The sequence below is a fragment of the Carettochelys insculpta genome, chromosome 1 (genome assembly GCF_033958435.1).
Source record: "Carettochelys insculpta isolate YL-2023 chromosome 1, ASM3395843v1, whole genome shotgun sequence".
Classification (NCBI taxonomy): Eukaryota; Metazoa; Chordata; order Testudines; family Carettochelyidae; genus Carettochelys; species Carettochelys insculpta.
In genome coordinates, this window is record NC_134137.1 from 252,292,146 (window position 1) to 252,306,579 (window position 14,434).

General features: G+C 46.7%; 1 protein-coding gene across 10 annotated transcripts in view; it reads right to left on the reverse strand.

The window, feature by feature from the left end:
* The window catches only part of C2CD5 (C2 calcium dependent domain containing 5), a 118,528-nt gene that overhangs the window by 84,683 nt on the left and 19,411 nt on the right, over positions 1–14,434 (reverse strand). For all 10 annotated transcript variants that reach the window (XM_075004694.1, XM_075004674.1, XM_075004663.1 and 7 more), the window contains exon 5: positions 13,802–13,957. In XM_075004694.1, the coding sequence (XP_074860795.1) occupies positions 13,802–13,957 (156 nt within the window). The remainder of the gene's footprint in view (positions 1–13,801; positions 13,958–14,434) is intronic.

The following is a 14,434-nucleotide window of genomic DNA, read 5'->3' on the forward strand; positions in this document are numbered from 1 at the left end:
GAAAAAAAAAAATGACCCAAAGAGGTATTTTGATTGTTTTAAGTTTGCATTTGGAACTTCATTTCTTTTGTGGAAAAGGATATGATAAGCAAGACATCATGACAGTTGGGTGTGATGAAGTACGCTGAAGTTTCCACTTGCTCTATACTACAGCAAATAATTCAGCTATCACTTTGAAATACTGAAGCTTAATACTCGAACTTCTTTGAAATTCAGACAAATAAGGCTTGACAGACACCTCTTTTCCTTTTGCCAACTTTCAGAATCCATAAGCCTAATGCCCTACTTCTTTTTCAGTTTTAATTTCTAGCTTAATGTATTTCTATAATATACATAGACACCACTTGATGCAAAACATATTTTTTACTATTCAGTGAAGAATCTTTACTGTACACAAGTCAAGAAACTGAGTTTAGGAACTTGAATTTGCCTCTTCGGCAACACTGCATTTCAGTGGCGTTTTTCAGATGACCAGCATCCTGAAAATTGACATAATTATCAAACGCTATAGAACAATGGAACAAAATTGCACTTCTGTACTTCCTTCACTAAGGTTGTCAGTACTCTGACTGCACCATTCTCTAGTATATGTATGCTTTAATTTCTAGTATTGTATGTCTGGTATCTGATCAAATTGGTAGAAAAATGCCTTTACCATTAAGAAAAAACATAGTTCACAGAAACATTTATCAATTTACCCTTTATATAAATAAAATTGCAACCATTAGGTAATATATTTATTTATTGATAATCTCAGTCCAGTTCCTCATATGCAGAAATCCGCTGCACAAAAACACACTACCACCATTACTACCCTTGTTAACCATAGATGAGATAGATTTCAGAATCAAATGGGCGTGAAGAGTGAATCTTCTGAAGTGATCTGACCCAGTAGGTTAGTTATGTCAAGTAACAAGACAAGGACAGCATGAAAAAGCCTGCAATTTCTATGCTGCAGCTGTTCTGTAGCTATGTCATTCTTCAGTCACCAAGACTATATGATTAAAAAATTAAAGGAAAAATGTCATCTAGGTATTACTACGCAATGGTTAGCAGATGGCTATTTAAAATTTCTCTCCAATATAAGAGAGTGTAATAAAAGTCTATTGAAATTTGAAAGCACATCAGAAAAAAATTAATTTTAATTTCAAGTGCATAACATATTTAATGCTTCAGAAAATGTACAAGAAGTATCTTTTGTAAAAACAAGCTACATGCTACACAGTTAATAACACCGCCCACTGCCAGCACCACGGAACATTACGTTATGCAATACAGAATGCTATTATTATGGACTGGTTAACACCAGTGCTTCTCAACCAGAGTATACATACCTTAAGGGAACACCAAGGTCTAGACATTTGTCTAGGTTTACAATAAGCTAAATAAAACATGATAATAAAGTCGGTACAAGTTCAACCTCTGTAATCCGGAACTCTCTCATCCAACAAACTCCATAGTCTGGCATGATTTTAGTTGACCAGGCGGCCATTTGTCATCATGGTGGCCAATTTCCTCAAAGTCCCATAGACTTTGTTTACAGCCACTGGTCGTGGCTCTTAGTGTTCTGTCCTGTTATTTAGCTATAATTTACCCCTGCATGTCTTATAAGAGCCCAGAAAGCAGTAGAAGTGTTGGTAACGTGCTAGAAAATACTGACCTCCCATTGTCCAGCAAAGTCTCTCATTTGGCACTGGTCAGGTCCCAAGGGTGCCAGATGAGAGAGGTTCAATCTAAAAGTTCATTCAGATAATGACCTGTTTCTACTGCTTCATAGGCCTTACACTGAAATGTAAGTACAATATTTCTATTCCAAATCATTTATTTGATAAGAAGACAGTAGAAAGTCAGCAAGTTTTCAATAGTAGTCTTCTGTGACATTTTTGTATGCTTTTGTAAGTAATTAGTTTTTAAGTGAGGGGTAGGTTAGTGGTATGCAAAACAAAATTGACTCCTGAAAAGTGTACAGTAATCTGGAAAGATTTAATGGCACTTGCTTCAAAACCTCAGATTACTTGAAGTCCATGTTTCTCAACCAATGGTATATGTAACCTTACTGTACGTGAGAGAAGTCTGAGGTTATTGGGTTTTTTTTCCTGCTTTTGTTTTGTTTTTAATAAAGTACCCCTTTAAAAAACAAAACAAAAACAAGGTTGAGAAACACTGGCTTACACCACAGCCATGCCAAAGACCACTACTAAGCAAATAGTTTAGTTCTGTTTTCATACATCATTATCTACGTTTGTCATATTGTGAAGGACTTCCACTTGACCAGGCAATCCAAAGTAAATATTGAAATTCCAACAGTGCCAAAAGATAAGTGGTTGTTTTATGATGTAAATGTTCATCCCAGAGGAAACTAAGTGAAACCATCAAACTAGTTCTAATCAGAAAAAGAGCATGAGCCATAACCTCAAAGGTAAAAGATCTATTTATTCACATATTCATTCAGAACATAGTTTAAATTTTCAAAAAGCAAATAAGACAAGTATGTAATTATAATTTGACCAATACTGACTAGATCACCCAAGTGCCTTTTCTATACTAATGCTGCACACACTGCCTCTTTATATGTATTAGTCACATCTCCAAAAACCACTGCACAGACATGCATTAGCCTTAACTGCAATATTATTTTTCTGCTATCTCTGAATGTGCTGGGCCACTAACAGAACAAGTGAAGACTTCACCTCTGTCAGGAAGAGAATACCATCTAAACTGAATATGACATAGTAAGTGAGTGACAAACAGAAAAATGCATTGGAACAGATGAGGAAAGACAAGGATGACTAATTTAAAAAAGATATTTACTTAATAATAACTGTGCTTCATCTAGATAATGTCTGTGTGATCCTAGGTTGAAGAAGGCTTTCTCACTGATGGATAGGTATGCAATAACCCCATTAGAAATTTGCATCTGTGGTGTTGGGAATAAAAACTGGAGCAGGAATATATGGAAGAGTGGTATGGCAAGATTTTTGCAAGGTGGACTTTGATGATACAGAAGCTCCAAATATTTTTGGTAGCTAGGTCTTCATTAGGCGCCCCAACTTGCACCAGATCCATCTACAATCAATGCTTTTGTCAGAGCAAAGTGGTGAAGGACGTTCTTAGGGTCAACCAGTTGTTCAGTGCTGGTAAGATGAGGGCTGGGATCACAAATGCATGGTCATTTGGGCTATGTCTACACTAGCCCAAAACTTCGAAATGGCCATGCAAATGGCCACTTCGAAGTTTACTAATGAAGCGCTGAAATACGTATTCAGAGCCTCATTAGAATGCTGGAAGCCGCAGCGCTTCGACTTTGACACGGCTCGCCACCATGCGGCTCGTCCAGATGGGGCTCCTTTTCAAAAGGACCCCACCAACTTCGAAATCCCCTTATTTTTATCTGCTGTTAGGAATAAGGGGATTTCAAAGTTCCCGGAATCCTTTCGAAAAGGAGCCCCATTAGGATGAGCCGCATGGTGGCGAACCGCATCAATTTTGAAGTGCCGTGGCTGCCGGCATTCTAATGAGGCGCTGAATATGTATTTCAGCGCTTCATCAGTAAACTTCGAAGTGGCCATTTTGAAGATTTGAGCTAGTGTAGACACAGCCATGATGTCTTGCAGGGTGAGATACTGACTTCACACAGCCTCATAGGGAATGTCAGTTAAGTATGACTAAAGGGATCATGCACAAAACAAGCTGTTTTGTGATCTAGAAATTTGAGGCAGTTTCTTGCGATAGTTTGCTTTGATTTGATTTGATTATATGATTATCTTCTAAGGAGAGAGAGAAATCTATCCTTGGGGAAATACGCATTGAATGACTTGGCATCAATTACAACCCCTATAAATTCTAAAATCTCTATTTTTCCTACTATCCAAACTGAAATCTCATTCTCTCTCTCTCTGACATATCTTCATGGATGTCAGTTAAACAGCTCAAGATCAACATAATGAAAACAAAGCTGTTGATCTTCTGCCCCAGACCCTCCCTCACCTGCTTTTTCAGCTGCCATGTATTTCTTCATCATTTTGCCTGTCACTCACACCCATATCCTGGCAATAGATGCCAAGGGGGTTTGACAGCTTGTATGCTTCCTAAAATAACAGGAATGAGACAGAGAAGTTACTCACCGTAGTAACGACGGTTCTTCGAGATGTGTCCCCGTGGGTGCTCCACAATACGTGTTGGGCTCGCCCCGGCACCGCAGATCGGATCTTTCCAGCAGTTTCTGCCAGACTGCGCATGCGCCGGCGCGTGCCGCTCCCTTGTGCGTTCCTGGCCACGTGCGCGATCCGGTCCCCGCCAGTTCCTTGACCAACCGCCTCAGATGCTCCTGAAAAACAATAAACAGAGATCCGAAGCAGGGAGGATGGGCAGGTGGTGGAGCACCCATGGGGACACATCTCGAAGAACCATCGTTACCACGGTGAGTAACTTCTCTTTCTTCCTAGAGTGTCCCTGTGGGTGCTCCACGATAGGTGACTACCCAGCAGTAACCCAAGAAAGGAGGTGGGTAATCGGGTTATGTGCAGCTTGCCCCCGAAAGGACTGCTGTCGAGAGACGGGTATCCTCTTGCAATACCCTGTGTAGGGTATAATGCTTGGCGAAGGTGTCACAGGATGACCATGTCGCCGCTCTGCAGATGTCTTTTAGCGCAATGCCCTTGAAAAAGGCTGTTGATGCCGCCACCGCCCTGGTGGAGTGAGCCCTAGGTGGGGCCAGTAAAGGAGTCTTTCTAAGTTCGTAGCACATTTTTATACAGGATACGATGTGCTTCGAGATTCTCTGCGAAGAGAGACCTTCTCCTTTTGATCTGAGAGCGAGAGAGACTAGGAGTCTATCCGTTTTTCGGAAGGACTTAGTCCTGTCTATATAAAAAGCCAGCGCCCTCCTCATGTCCAGGAGGTGTAGGCGTGCCTCTTTGGTGGAGTTATGACGCTTTGGATAAAACGAGGGTAAGACTATAGGTTCGTTAATAGGAAACTCTGAAGAAACTTTCGGAACAAAGGCTGGATGCAGCCATAAGGTTACCGCCTCCTTCGAAAATACTGTGCAGGGTGGCGTTGCCATAACTGCCACGAGCTCGCTCACCCTGCGAGCTGACGCGATTGCATGAAGGAAGGTCGTCTTTATCGTAAGGAGACAGAGGGAAACTGTGACTAAGGGTTCAAACGGTGGTCCCGTTAGCGCGTTAAGCACCAGGTCCAAGCTCCACGAAGGTGGAAACGCTTTCCGAGGGGGGTACAGGTTTACCAGCCCCTTCAGGAACCTGGTAACCATGGGATGGGCGAACACCGTGGGCCCTTCCTCTTCGTGTCGGAAAGCCGATATAGCGGCACGGTGGACCTTCAACGAGGATAGGGAGAGTCCGCCTCTCTTGAGGTCCAGTAAATACTCTAGTATTACAGGTATAGGCACAGCAAGGGGGGCTAACTGCTTGGTAGAACACCATGCAGTGAATCGAGTCCATTTCTGCTTGTAGGTCTTCCTGGTGGAAGTCCTTCTGCTACTTTCTAGGACTTGTTACACTCCCTCCGTACATGTGCTCTCTAGGGAGCTGAGCCATGGATTAACCATGCTTGCAGTCGCAGGCCTCGGGGGTGTGGGTGCACTATAGACCCCTGGGCTTGCGTGAGCAGGTACGGCGCCACCGGAAGGGACATCGGTGGGCGGTCCGACATGCGCAGGAGTAAGGGGAACCATTGCTGTCGATCCCAAGTTGGGACTACTAGGATCATGCGGGCTCTCTCTCTCCTGGCTTTCTGGAAGACCTTGTGGATGAGCACTGTGGGAGGAAATGCGCAGAGCAGGGGTCCTTCCACGAGATCGCGAATGCGTCCCCCAGGAACTCCCGTCCCAGTCCTGCCCTGGAGCAGTATTGTGGGCACTTCGTGTTGCGATGAGTGGCAAACAGGTCTATCTGGGGAAACCCCCATGCCTGAAAAATTGGCCGTAGCAGATCGGAACGGATCTGCCACTCGTGTGTAAGTGCGAAGTGCCTGCTCAACTGGTCTGCCTGCACGTTGTGAGTGCCTGGTAAATACGAGGCTTTCAAAGTTATATTGTTGGCGATGCACCAGTTCCACAGGCGGACTGCTTCCGCACATAAGGCACGGGACCGAGCTCCTCCTTGTCGATTTATATAAAACATGGTGGAGGTATTGTCTGTATTGATCCCGACTACTTTGCCTTGTATATGGTCTCGAAAGTGTTTGCAGGCATTGAACACTGCTCTGAGCTCCAGTATATTTATGTGCAGCGACTGTTCCGTACGGGACCACAGTCCCTGCGTCACCTTTTCGCCCATGTGTGCTCCCCACCCTATGTGGGAGGCGCTGGTGGTGAGAAAGATAGATATTTGTGGTTGATGAAAGGGTACCCCTGCTAGCATGTTCTTGGGGTTCACCCACCATTGCAGGGATCTGCGCACCTCTGTCGTGGGCGACACCACCCTGCGGACGGTGTGTGCTGCCGGTTTGTAGATGCTTGCCAGCCAGTGCTGCACGCTGCGCATATGCAATCTGGCGTTCTGTACTACGAACGTTGCTGCTGTCATATGGCCTAGCAGCTATAAGCATGTTAGGACCGGCACCGTGGGGCTGAAGGTGATGACTTGTACGAGGGAACCAATGGCGTGAAAGCGGGCATCTGGTAGATAAATCCTTGCTGTGATGGAGTTTATGCGTGCCCCTATGAACTCTATGTCCTGTGTGGGGTCGATCTTTGACTTCGCCAGGTTGATGACCAGGCCCAGCGAAGAGAACGTGCCTGCTGTAACGCGTGTCATGCGTAGTACCTCTTCCTTCGAGGCCCCTTTCAGGAGGCAGTCGTCCAGATATGGGAATATAAACACCTGCTGTCTGTGCAGGTAGGCTGACACCACTGCCAGGGTCTTGGTAAATACTCTGGGGGCTGAGGAGCGGCCGAACGGCAGAACCTTGTATTGGAAATGTTCTTTGCCAACCATAAACCGGAGAAAACGTTTGTGAGCCGGGTGGATTGTTATATGGAAATACGCGTCTTGTAAGTCGAGGGCTGCGAACCAATCTCCATCGTCCAGTGCCGTAAGTATACAGGCGACTGTGATCATCCGAAAGCGTTGTTTGAGCAACTACCGATTGAGGCCTCGAAGATCTAGGATGGCCCTCCAGCCTCCTGTTTTTTTCTCTGAAAGGAAGTATCTTGAATAGAACCCTTTCCCTTGGAGTTGCTCCGGCACTCTTTCCACTGCCCCTATAAGCATAAGATGGTCCACATCCTGCTTGAGTTTCACTTCGTGGGAGGTGTTGTAAATTCCTCTTTCTAGAGAACATGTCCCTGGCCATGGGCTGTGAGGTTTGTGTGCCTTCCACTACCCTTCACCAGACAGCCTCGAGGTATTAAGCATTTTTAAATTGAAAGTTTTATTTTTATTAGCCTAACAGTATTCCCCATCAATCCGCCTAGGAAAGGAACTAAAATATAAAAAGATTTACTTTAAAAACTAATGTTAAAGTGTATAGGTAACATAGGTGTAATGCAAGGTATAGGCGGTGACCGTTAGGGTTGCCAGTTGCTAATGAATATGTATTAGCTGATTAAATATTCATGACCGTAGGTTTAAATTCTGATGCACGGATTGGACCAACTAGGATGCTCATGAATATGCATACGGAATGTGCATCTTGGTTGCCGGGGCAACGCAGGTGCGGACCTGACACCTGCAAGTGTTCAAACAGGTCCGCCCTGGCTCTATAAATTCTGGAGCCCAGCCCCGGCTACCTCAGTCCGCCGGAGGACACTGGAAGAAGAGGAGCGGACGGAAGACCTCAAAAAGACCGAGTTCAGAGCTGGACTTCGCTTGTAGCTGAAGGTTCGACGCGGAGAGCTGAAGCGGACCGCCGTGTCAATTGACGCACCCCAGCCGACGCGGGACGCAGAAGCCCTTTTGCGAAGAGCTCCGGCTACGAAGCCTTTTTGAAGAGCTCCTGGCAAGAGGATCGTCCAGTGACTGAACTGAAATCACTGTAAGCCCTCAGAACTTTACCTGAGGCAGGCTCACCGGGCGGACCGCGCCGGCTGGTGCCCCGCCTGGTGAGCCGCGCAAGTGGCGGCCTCTGCTGGCCGGCGGCGGAGCCGCTGCCGCTTTTTTACTGCCAGGGGTTTTTGTGTACCACGCTGGCCTTTTCCCCTGGTCACCTCTTCTTTCTCCCTCGCCTTTCCTGTCTGCCTGCCGCAGCTGTCAGATAAGCGCACCGTGAGGGCATCACTTCCTAGCTCCGGAGGAGACCCTCGGGCCCGGCGCCCAGAAAGACAGAGCAGGAGGGCTAGGTATTTTAACATCGAGTCTCCACACATTTTAGGGACATTAGGTTAATTAATTAGTTAGTTAAATTAAATACAATGGAGTTAGGCTTAATATTGTTCATTTTATCTACTGTGTTGTTGCTAGTGGCATTATTTGTATTGATCCCATGCTGCTGTTATTATATGCAAGGCAGATCTAGAAGCGTAAACGTTGTTTAAATAGGCGCCTTAGATTTTGTAACCCTGTTTCCCTGGGTTCTATTGTAAAGCACAGGAGGCGGTTGTAACCAACCTAGCCTTTATATTCTACAGTCACAATAGAAGACTAGCATAGATTATAGTTTTTAGAAGGGATTCAAAACTGTTGCTCCCTCTGCCAGGTAGAGCTCACCTGTGTTGAGGTTGAAGTGTTAGGGGACAACCTGTAATCAGGGAAACCCCATTTCACGCAGACACACACACATATAAAAGATAATTAAGGGGATAACCCACTTGTGGGAAAACCCCATTATTTAAAAACCCCTGCAGGGTAGCAAGACCTTGGGCATTGTCAATAAGACCTGGGGCTGCCATAGGACGCACAGATCCTACTAATAATAGACTGGGGAGTCAGTACCTATAATTATATACATATATTAAGTCCTTAGGTAGTAGCCCGTTTAAAGGAATAAAAACTCGCATGCTACTTTTGGAGGCACATCTGTCTGGCCAGCAGGGTAACCTCACTAAGGCACATTGCAAGCCATCTGTTCCCCTAGGAGGCTGGGCCTGGGGTAGAACACCGGCCACTCTCTAGAAAAGAGGAAGGTGTGCTGAAGGGCGGAGGGACGCCGTAGGTAAAGGGAATACAGTATAGTTGGTGCACACACCTGGGACAATGTGGTAAAGGTCTCTTCGGGGGTGACATAAGCAGTCTCAGGGGGCTGTGTATTAGGACTCTATAGAAGTTACAATTGCACTGTAGTCTTTTTAGATTAAAACACCCTATATATTTACTGGAAGCCCGTTACCAGTATAAACAACCTGGCGCACATATTTAAATAATACATATAAATAGTAACATATACATATAAATATATATATACACGCACGTAAATAGTAGGAATATTAGTATACAGTTCTGATATCTTTTCCCTTTCAGCACACGAGGAAGAACACCACATTGTGTACCCCTTTGGAGTCAAAGTAAGTTAAGCGGGGTTAGAAAAGAATTAACTATTACAATAATATAACAGATTAAGGGCTACTAGTCTGTTAGGTCCCAAATCCTGTGCTAGGCTCAGGGAATAAGGGAATTTATAGTTGTATTTATAGAAATAACCAACAAACAGTATAAACAAATATAAATACGTTAAAATATATAAAAAGGACATTGTAATAATAAATAGAAACCGGCTCTTGTTAAATAAAATCTTTTTGTGGACAGTTGATCCTTGGTCTGTCATCCTTTCCTGGGAACAGCGCAGCTCAGTCACGCACCCTGTATAACCCCACTGGACCAGGTCCTGTGACGATCGACACAAGTTGCGGGGTAAAACCTGGGGCAGTGTCTGGCCGCTGGTGGAAAGACTTAGGTGACCTTATAGGCCTTTTGGTTACCTCTGTGCTAGCCATTACAGCTGAGCATCATTAGGAGGCGTCCTTTAGATGGGGCCTGGGTGGAGGTCATGGCGGTGGGAGCGACTGGAAGGGGAATCGCGTAACCCGTGGTTATGATCTCCAGTACTCATTTGTCTGTGGTGATCTTTTGCCACTGGGCGTAGAATGGTCAGAGGCGATGATGGAACATTAGCTTCGGATGACATTGCGCGATGGTAGTTATAGTGCAGCCCTCGATCTGTCCGTCAAACTTGTTGCCTTTGGCCCTGCCCCGAGGAGGCACGGCTCTGTTGGGAACGTCGCCTGGGAGTTCTGTACTGTTGGTGCTGTTGATGCTGCCCTTGCTCGTAGCCCCTTTGGTAGTGAGCACGCTGGGGTTGATACAGGTATCGTCTTTGCTGAGGGTAACACTTTTTCTTCCTGTATGGAGGGGTATAAATCCCCACGGTTCTGAGAGTAGCCCTTGAGTCCTTACTGGAATGAAGGACCGAATCAGTTGATTCAGCAAACAACTTCTGTGTGTCAAAGGGGAGATCAACGATCTTCACCTGCAGATCCCTCGGGATACCCGATGTCTGAAGCCAGGATTCCCTGTGCATGACCACTGCCGTAGCCGTTGAGCGTGCTGCCGTATCTGCTACGTCCAGGGCGATCTGAACTCCTGTCCTCGAGACTGCGTAGCCTTCCTGCACGATGGCCTTCAGCACCGGCTTCTTATCCTCTGGAAGCGAGTCCATGAGGGAAGTCAGCCTGGAGTAATTGTCAAAGTTCTGGTTCGCTAGATGTGCTGCATAATTTGCCATTCTCAACAGTTGGGTAGAGGAGGAGTAGACCTTTCTGCCGAATAACTCTAGCTTCTTGGCATCTTCGTCCATTCCCCCTGTCTTGTACTGAGAAGTTTTCGACCTCTGTTGAGACGATTCCACCACCAGAGAATTTGGTTGTGGGTGACTGAACAGGAACTCCATGCCCTTCGCCGGGACGAAGTATTTCTCATCTGCTCTCTTGTTTATAGGCGGAGCGGACGCAGGGGTCTGCCATATCGTGGTAGCGGACTCCATAACTGCTTCGTCGAGCAGAATAGCTATTTTGGAAGAGGCCGGAGGTCTCAGGTTTTTGAGGAGCTTATGGTGCTTCTCCTGCACCTCTGCTGTTTGGATGCCTTGTGTAAAGGCCACCCTTTTAAACAGCTCTTGGAACTGTTTGAGATCGTCCGGGGGGTGCCGTAGCCTCGTCGGGGGAGGATAGAGAGAGGAACCACTAGGGTAAGCCTCTCTGGATCCTTCTGGGTCCTGTTGACGGTGAAACATCTTCTCTCTGGAGGCTTGCGAGGGGAAATCTCGGAGTTCCAGAATCAACTCCTCCTGAGATATTTGCGTTTCCGTCCCTGTCCACGATTGCCCTCGGGGATAGTGAACTGTCTGAGGGGACCTGTCCCTAGGCGTATGCCTATGGTGTCTATGCCCCGCAAGATAGGGGCGACCATGGCAACACAGGCACGGTTCCTGGGATGGAGACCTGGACCACTCTTGAGGCGCATACCCCCGGCGTCTAGGGGAGCGAGATCGCCTGGGTGATTGAGACAATGGTGAGACTGATTTGTGATAGTACTCCAGGGGGTCAAATCCCAGAAAAGGCGAGGGTGGCCCAAGCCATGGTGAGGCTGGCTGGAGGAACGGGGACGGAGGCTCAGGGTAGACTGGGAGAGACCCTTGCCTCCTTGTTGGAGTTCGCAGCACAAGGGGAGGGCTTAGAGAGAGCAGCCCTGCAGCCCTGTCTGGAGAAGGGCTGCGGTGCCGGGTTTTCTCTGCTGCCTTTCCCCTCCCCTGTGGGGCTGACTCCACCCCTTTCCACACCGGGGATCTCGGCCCCGCTGTCGGCGCCGTGCTAGGCACCCTTCGCTGCGGTGCCGCGCGGGTGGTCTCCCCCGGCGCCTGCAGGCCACGTGCCTGCGAGCTCTGCACCGTCGGTGCCCCGGGGGTCTGTACCTCTAGCTGCGGTGCCGCCGGTTCCGGTGCTTGCCTGGCTGCCGCTCTGCCCGCAGTGCGGGCCAGCTGTTTGATTATCGGAGGCTCAGCCTCTGCCACGTGCGCTTCCGCACTGCCGCCGCTCATCTGTGATTGCGGCTGGGGGCTATATGCTGCACCCGTCCCGCTCGCTATGGCTGCCGGCAGGGATCTGGTTGGCGAGATTTTCCTCCTTTTCTGCACTGAGGGGTGAGGGAAGCCGCCTTCCTTTTATGGGCCCCTGCGGGTCCCTCTTGTTGGGGCCGCTCCGGCACGTCTGGCTGGAGGGCCTTGTCAAAGAGCAGCATTTTTAGCTGCATTTCCCTGTCCTTCCTTGCTCTAGCTGTGAGCTTTGCGCAGAAGGAGCATTTTTGGGTGACGTGAGATTCCCCCAGGCACCTAATACACTGACTGTGCCCATCGGAGGCCAGCATAGCTTCGCGGCATGACTCACACTTCTTGAATCCTGAAGAGGACATTGCGGTGGGTGAGTCTTTGAGTTGTTAATAGGGTACTTAGCACCTTCTCTGTGTGTGTTCCCCTCTCGGACCCAGCCTGCCGCGGCAGGAGGCCTAATGGCCTTACGTCCCCAGGCCTCCACTGCTCCTCTTGTTACTAAGGCTTTTATATACTTTTTTTTTTTTTTTTGGCAATAAGAAAATTAACAAGCTAACTTAAAGACTGAAAAGAAACGCTAAAAACACTTAAAACATTAAATACGCTGACTCTGGCCCCAGCCTGAGCGGATTCCGTCTGCAGCCGATGGCGGTTAAGAAGGAACTGGCGGGGACCGGATCGCGCACGTGGCCGGGAGCGCGCAAGGGAGCGGCGTGCACCGGCGCATGCGCGGTCCGGCAGAAACTGCTGGAAAGATCCGATCTGCGGCGCCTGGGCGAGCCCGACACCTATTGTGGAGCACCCAGGGGGACACTCGAGGAAGAACATCTCTTACATTTCCTATAAGCAGGTCTCCAGTATACCCAGTAGGACCAGAGTAGGATAATTCTTGTAAAATTGGTTGAGGTGGACTTCACCAGGCCAGTGCCATGCCGGAGAGGGATGCACCAGAATTTTAAAATGAGTTTCTAGTCAGCAGGGATATCCTGTGTGGTCAGAAGGGAGAAAGCTCCTTATCAGATAGAGAAGAATTGCGTCCCAATGAAAGGGATGAAGAATGGACACCACTGAGAGGCAGTGACAACCTCTGAAGCCAGAAATAAGAACCAATAACAAGAGTGGAGAACTTGGTGCTGACAGCAGTACTAGGGATATGGTTAACCCCTCCCATCTAAAACCAGGAAGTATCACCACGGACTCTATTGTTATTACTGATGTCAAGGATGGTACCAATATTTTTTGATTATTGGAATTTTCTGGTTATTGACATATTAGAAGAAAGGAATCAGAAGCCATGATTTTTCACAGTGGTCAAACACACCTTGTGTGGAGAAGGCAACATGAGACTTTGGTGCTATGGTGGTAGTCAGCACCAAGATGTCATCAATGCTCAGTATTTGTCTGATGGTGTCAGGATCTGCTAACAATAACAAACTTGCAAGTTGATGGGACATGAGCCGGCACAAACTCAGCAGGCTCAGATTTTCTAGGAACTGAATCCTGTCTTTGGTGTCCCTCATGTATTATTCAAGGAAGTATAGTTTTGAACAGGTATTCCTGGGACTTTCTTTGCTTCACTGAAAATAACCAACAAACTGGGCAACAGCTGGTACATGGCTCTCACCAATGCAAATCAAAGAGTGGGCATGGCCATACTGACTGTCCCTAACAGAGTCAATAAATTACAACAAAAATAAAACAAACATACTCATCCCCTCCCTTTAAAATTAATAAATATAGACAGATTTTAAAAAATAGCAGCAAATCAACATAACAGGATAAATTAATTTATTAATACCTGACATTAGTGAAATAAGTCTCTGTCTAGCCTCATTTGATGCCCTTGGTGTACGGATTCGGTCTATCCATTGGTATTCAGGGTCTTCATTAACGACCAGTTCCTCCACAAATCCATGAATTACTACAGCTCTATAACACTTTGGAATAGATGTGGCTGTTGAAAAGATATGTAAATATGTAATATGCAAGTCTAGAGCCTAAGCATTTAAAGATGAATTTAAAAAAAAAAATACACCTAGATAGTCATCTGAGTGATTCTCTTCCCCCGGGGAAGAGATTTTAGGACATAACTAAACAGTTTTACTAAAAAACAGCAATCTTACTGGTGTCTGTTGGAATTACTGCCTAAGGCTGTACCCTTGTTTCAATACACACATTCTTGAGACTTTTTACTTGAAAGGTTGAACCTCTCTAGTCTGGCACCCTTGGTACCTGATCACTGCTGAATGAGAGAATTTGGTAGACAACAGGAGATTAATATTGTCTAGCATATTACCAACACTTTCACTCCTCACTGGGCTCTTAGAACACATTTGGGTGTAAATTACAGCTAAATAATAGCACAGAACACTGAGAGCCAGGACTGGTAGCTGTAAACAAACTTTATGGGACCATAGTAAACTTCGCCACA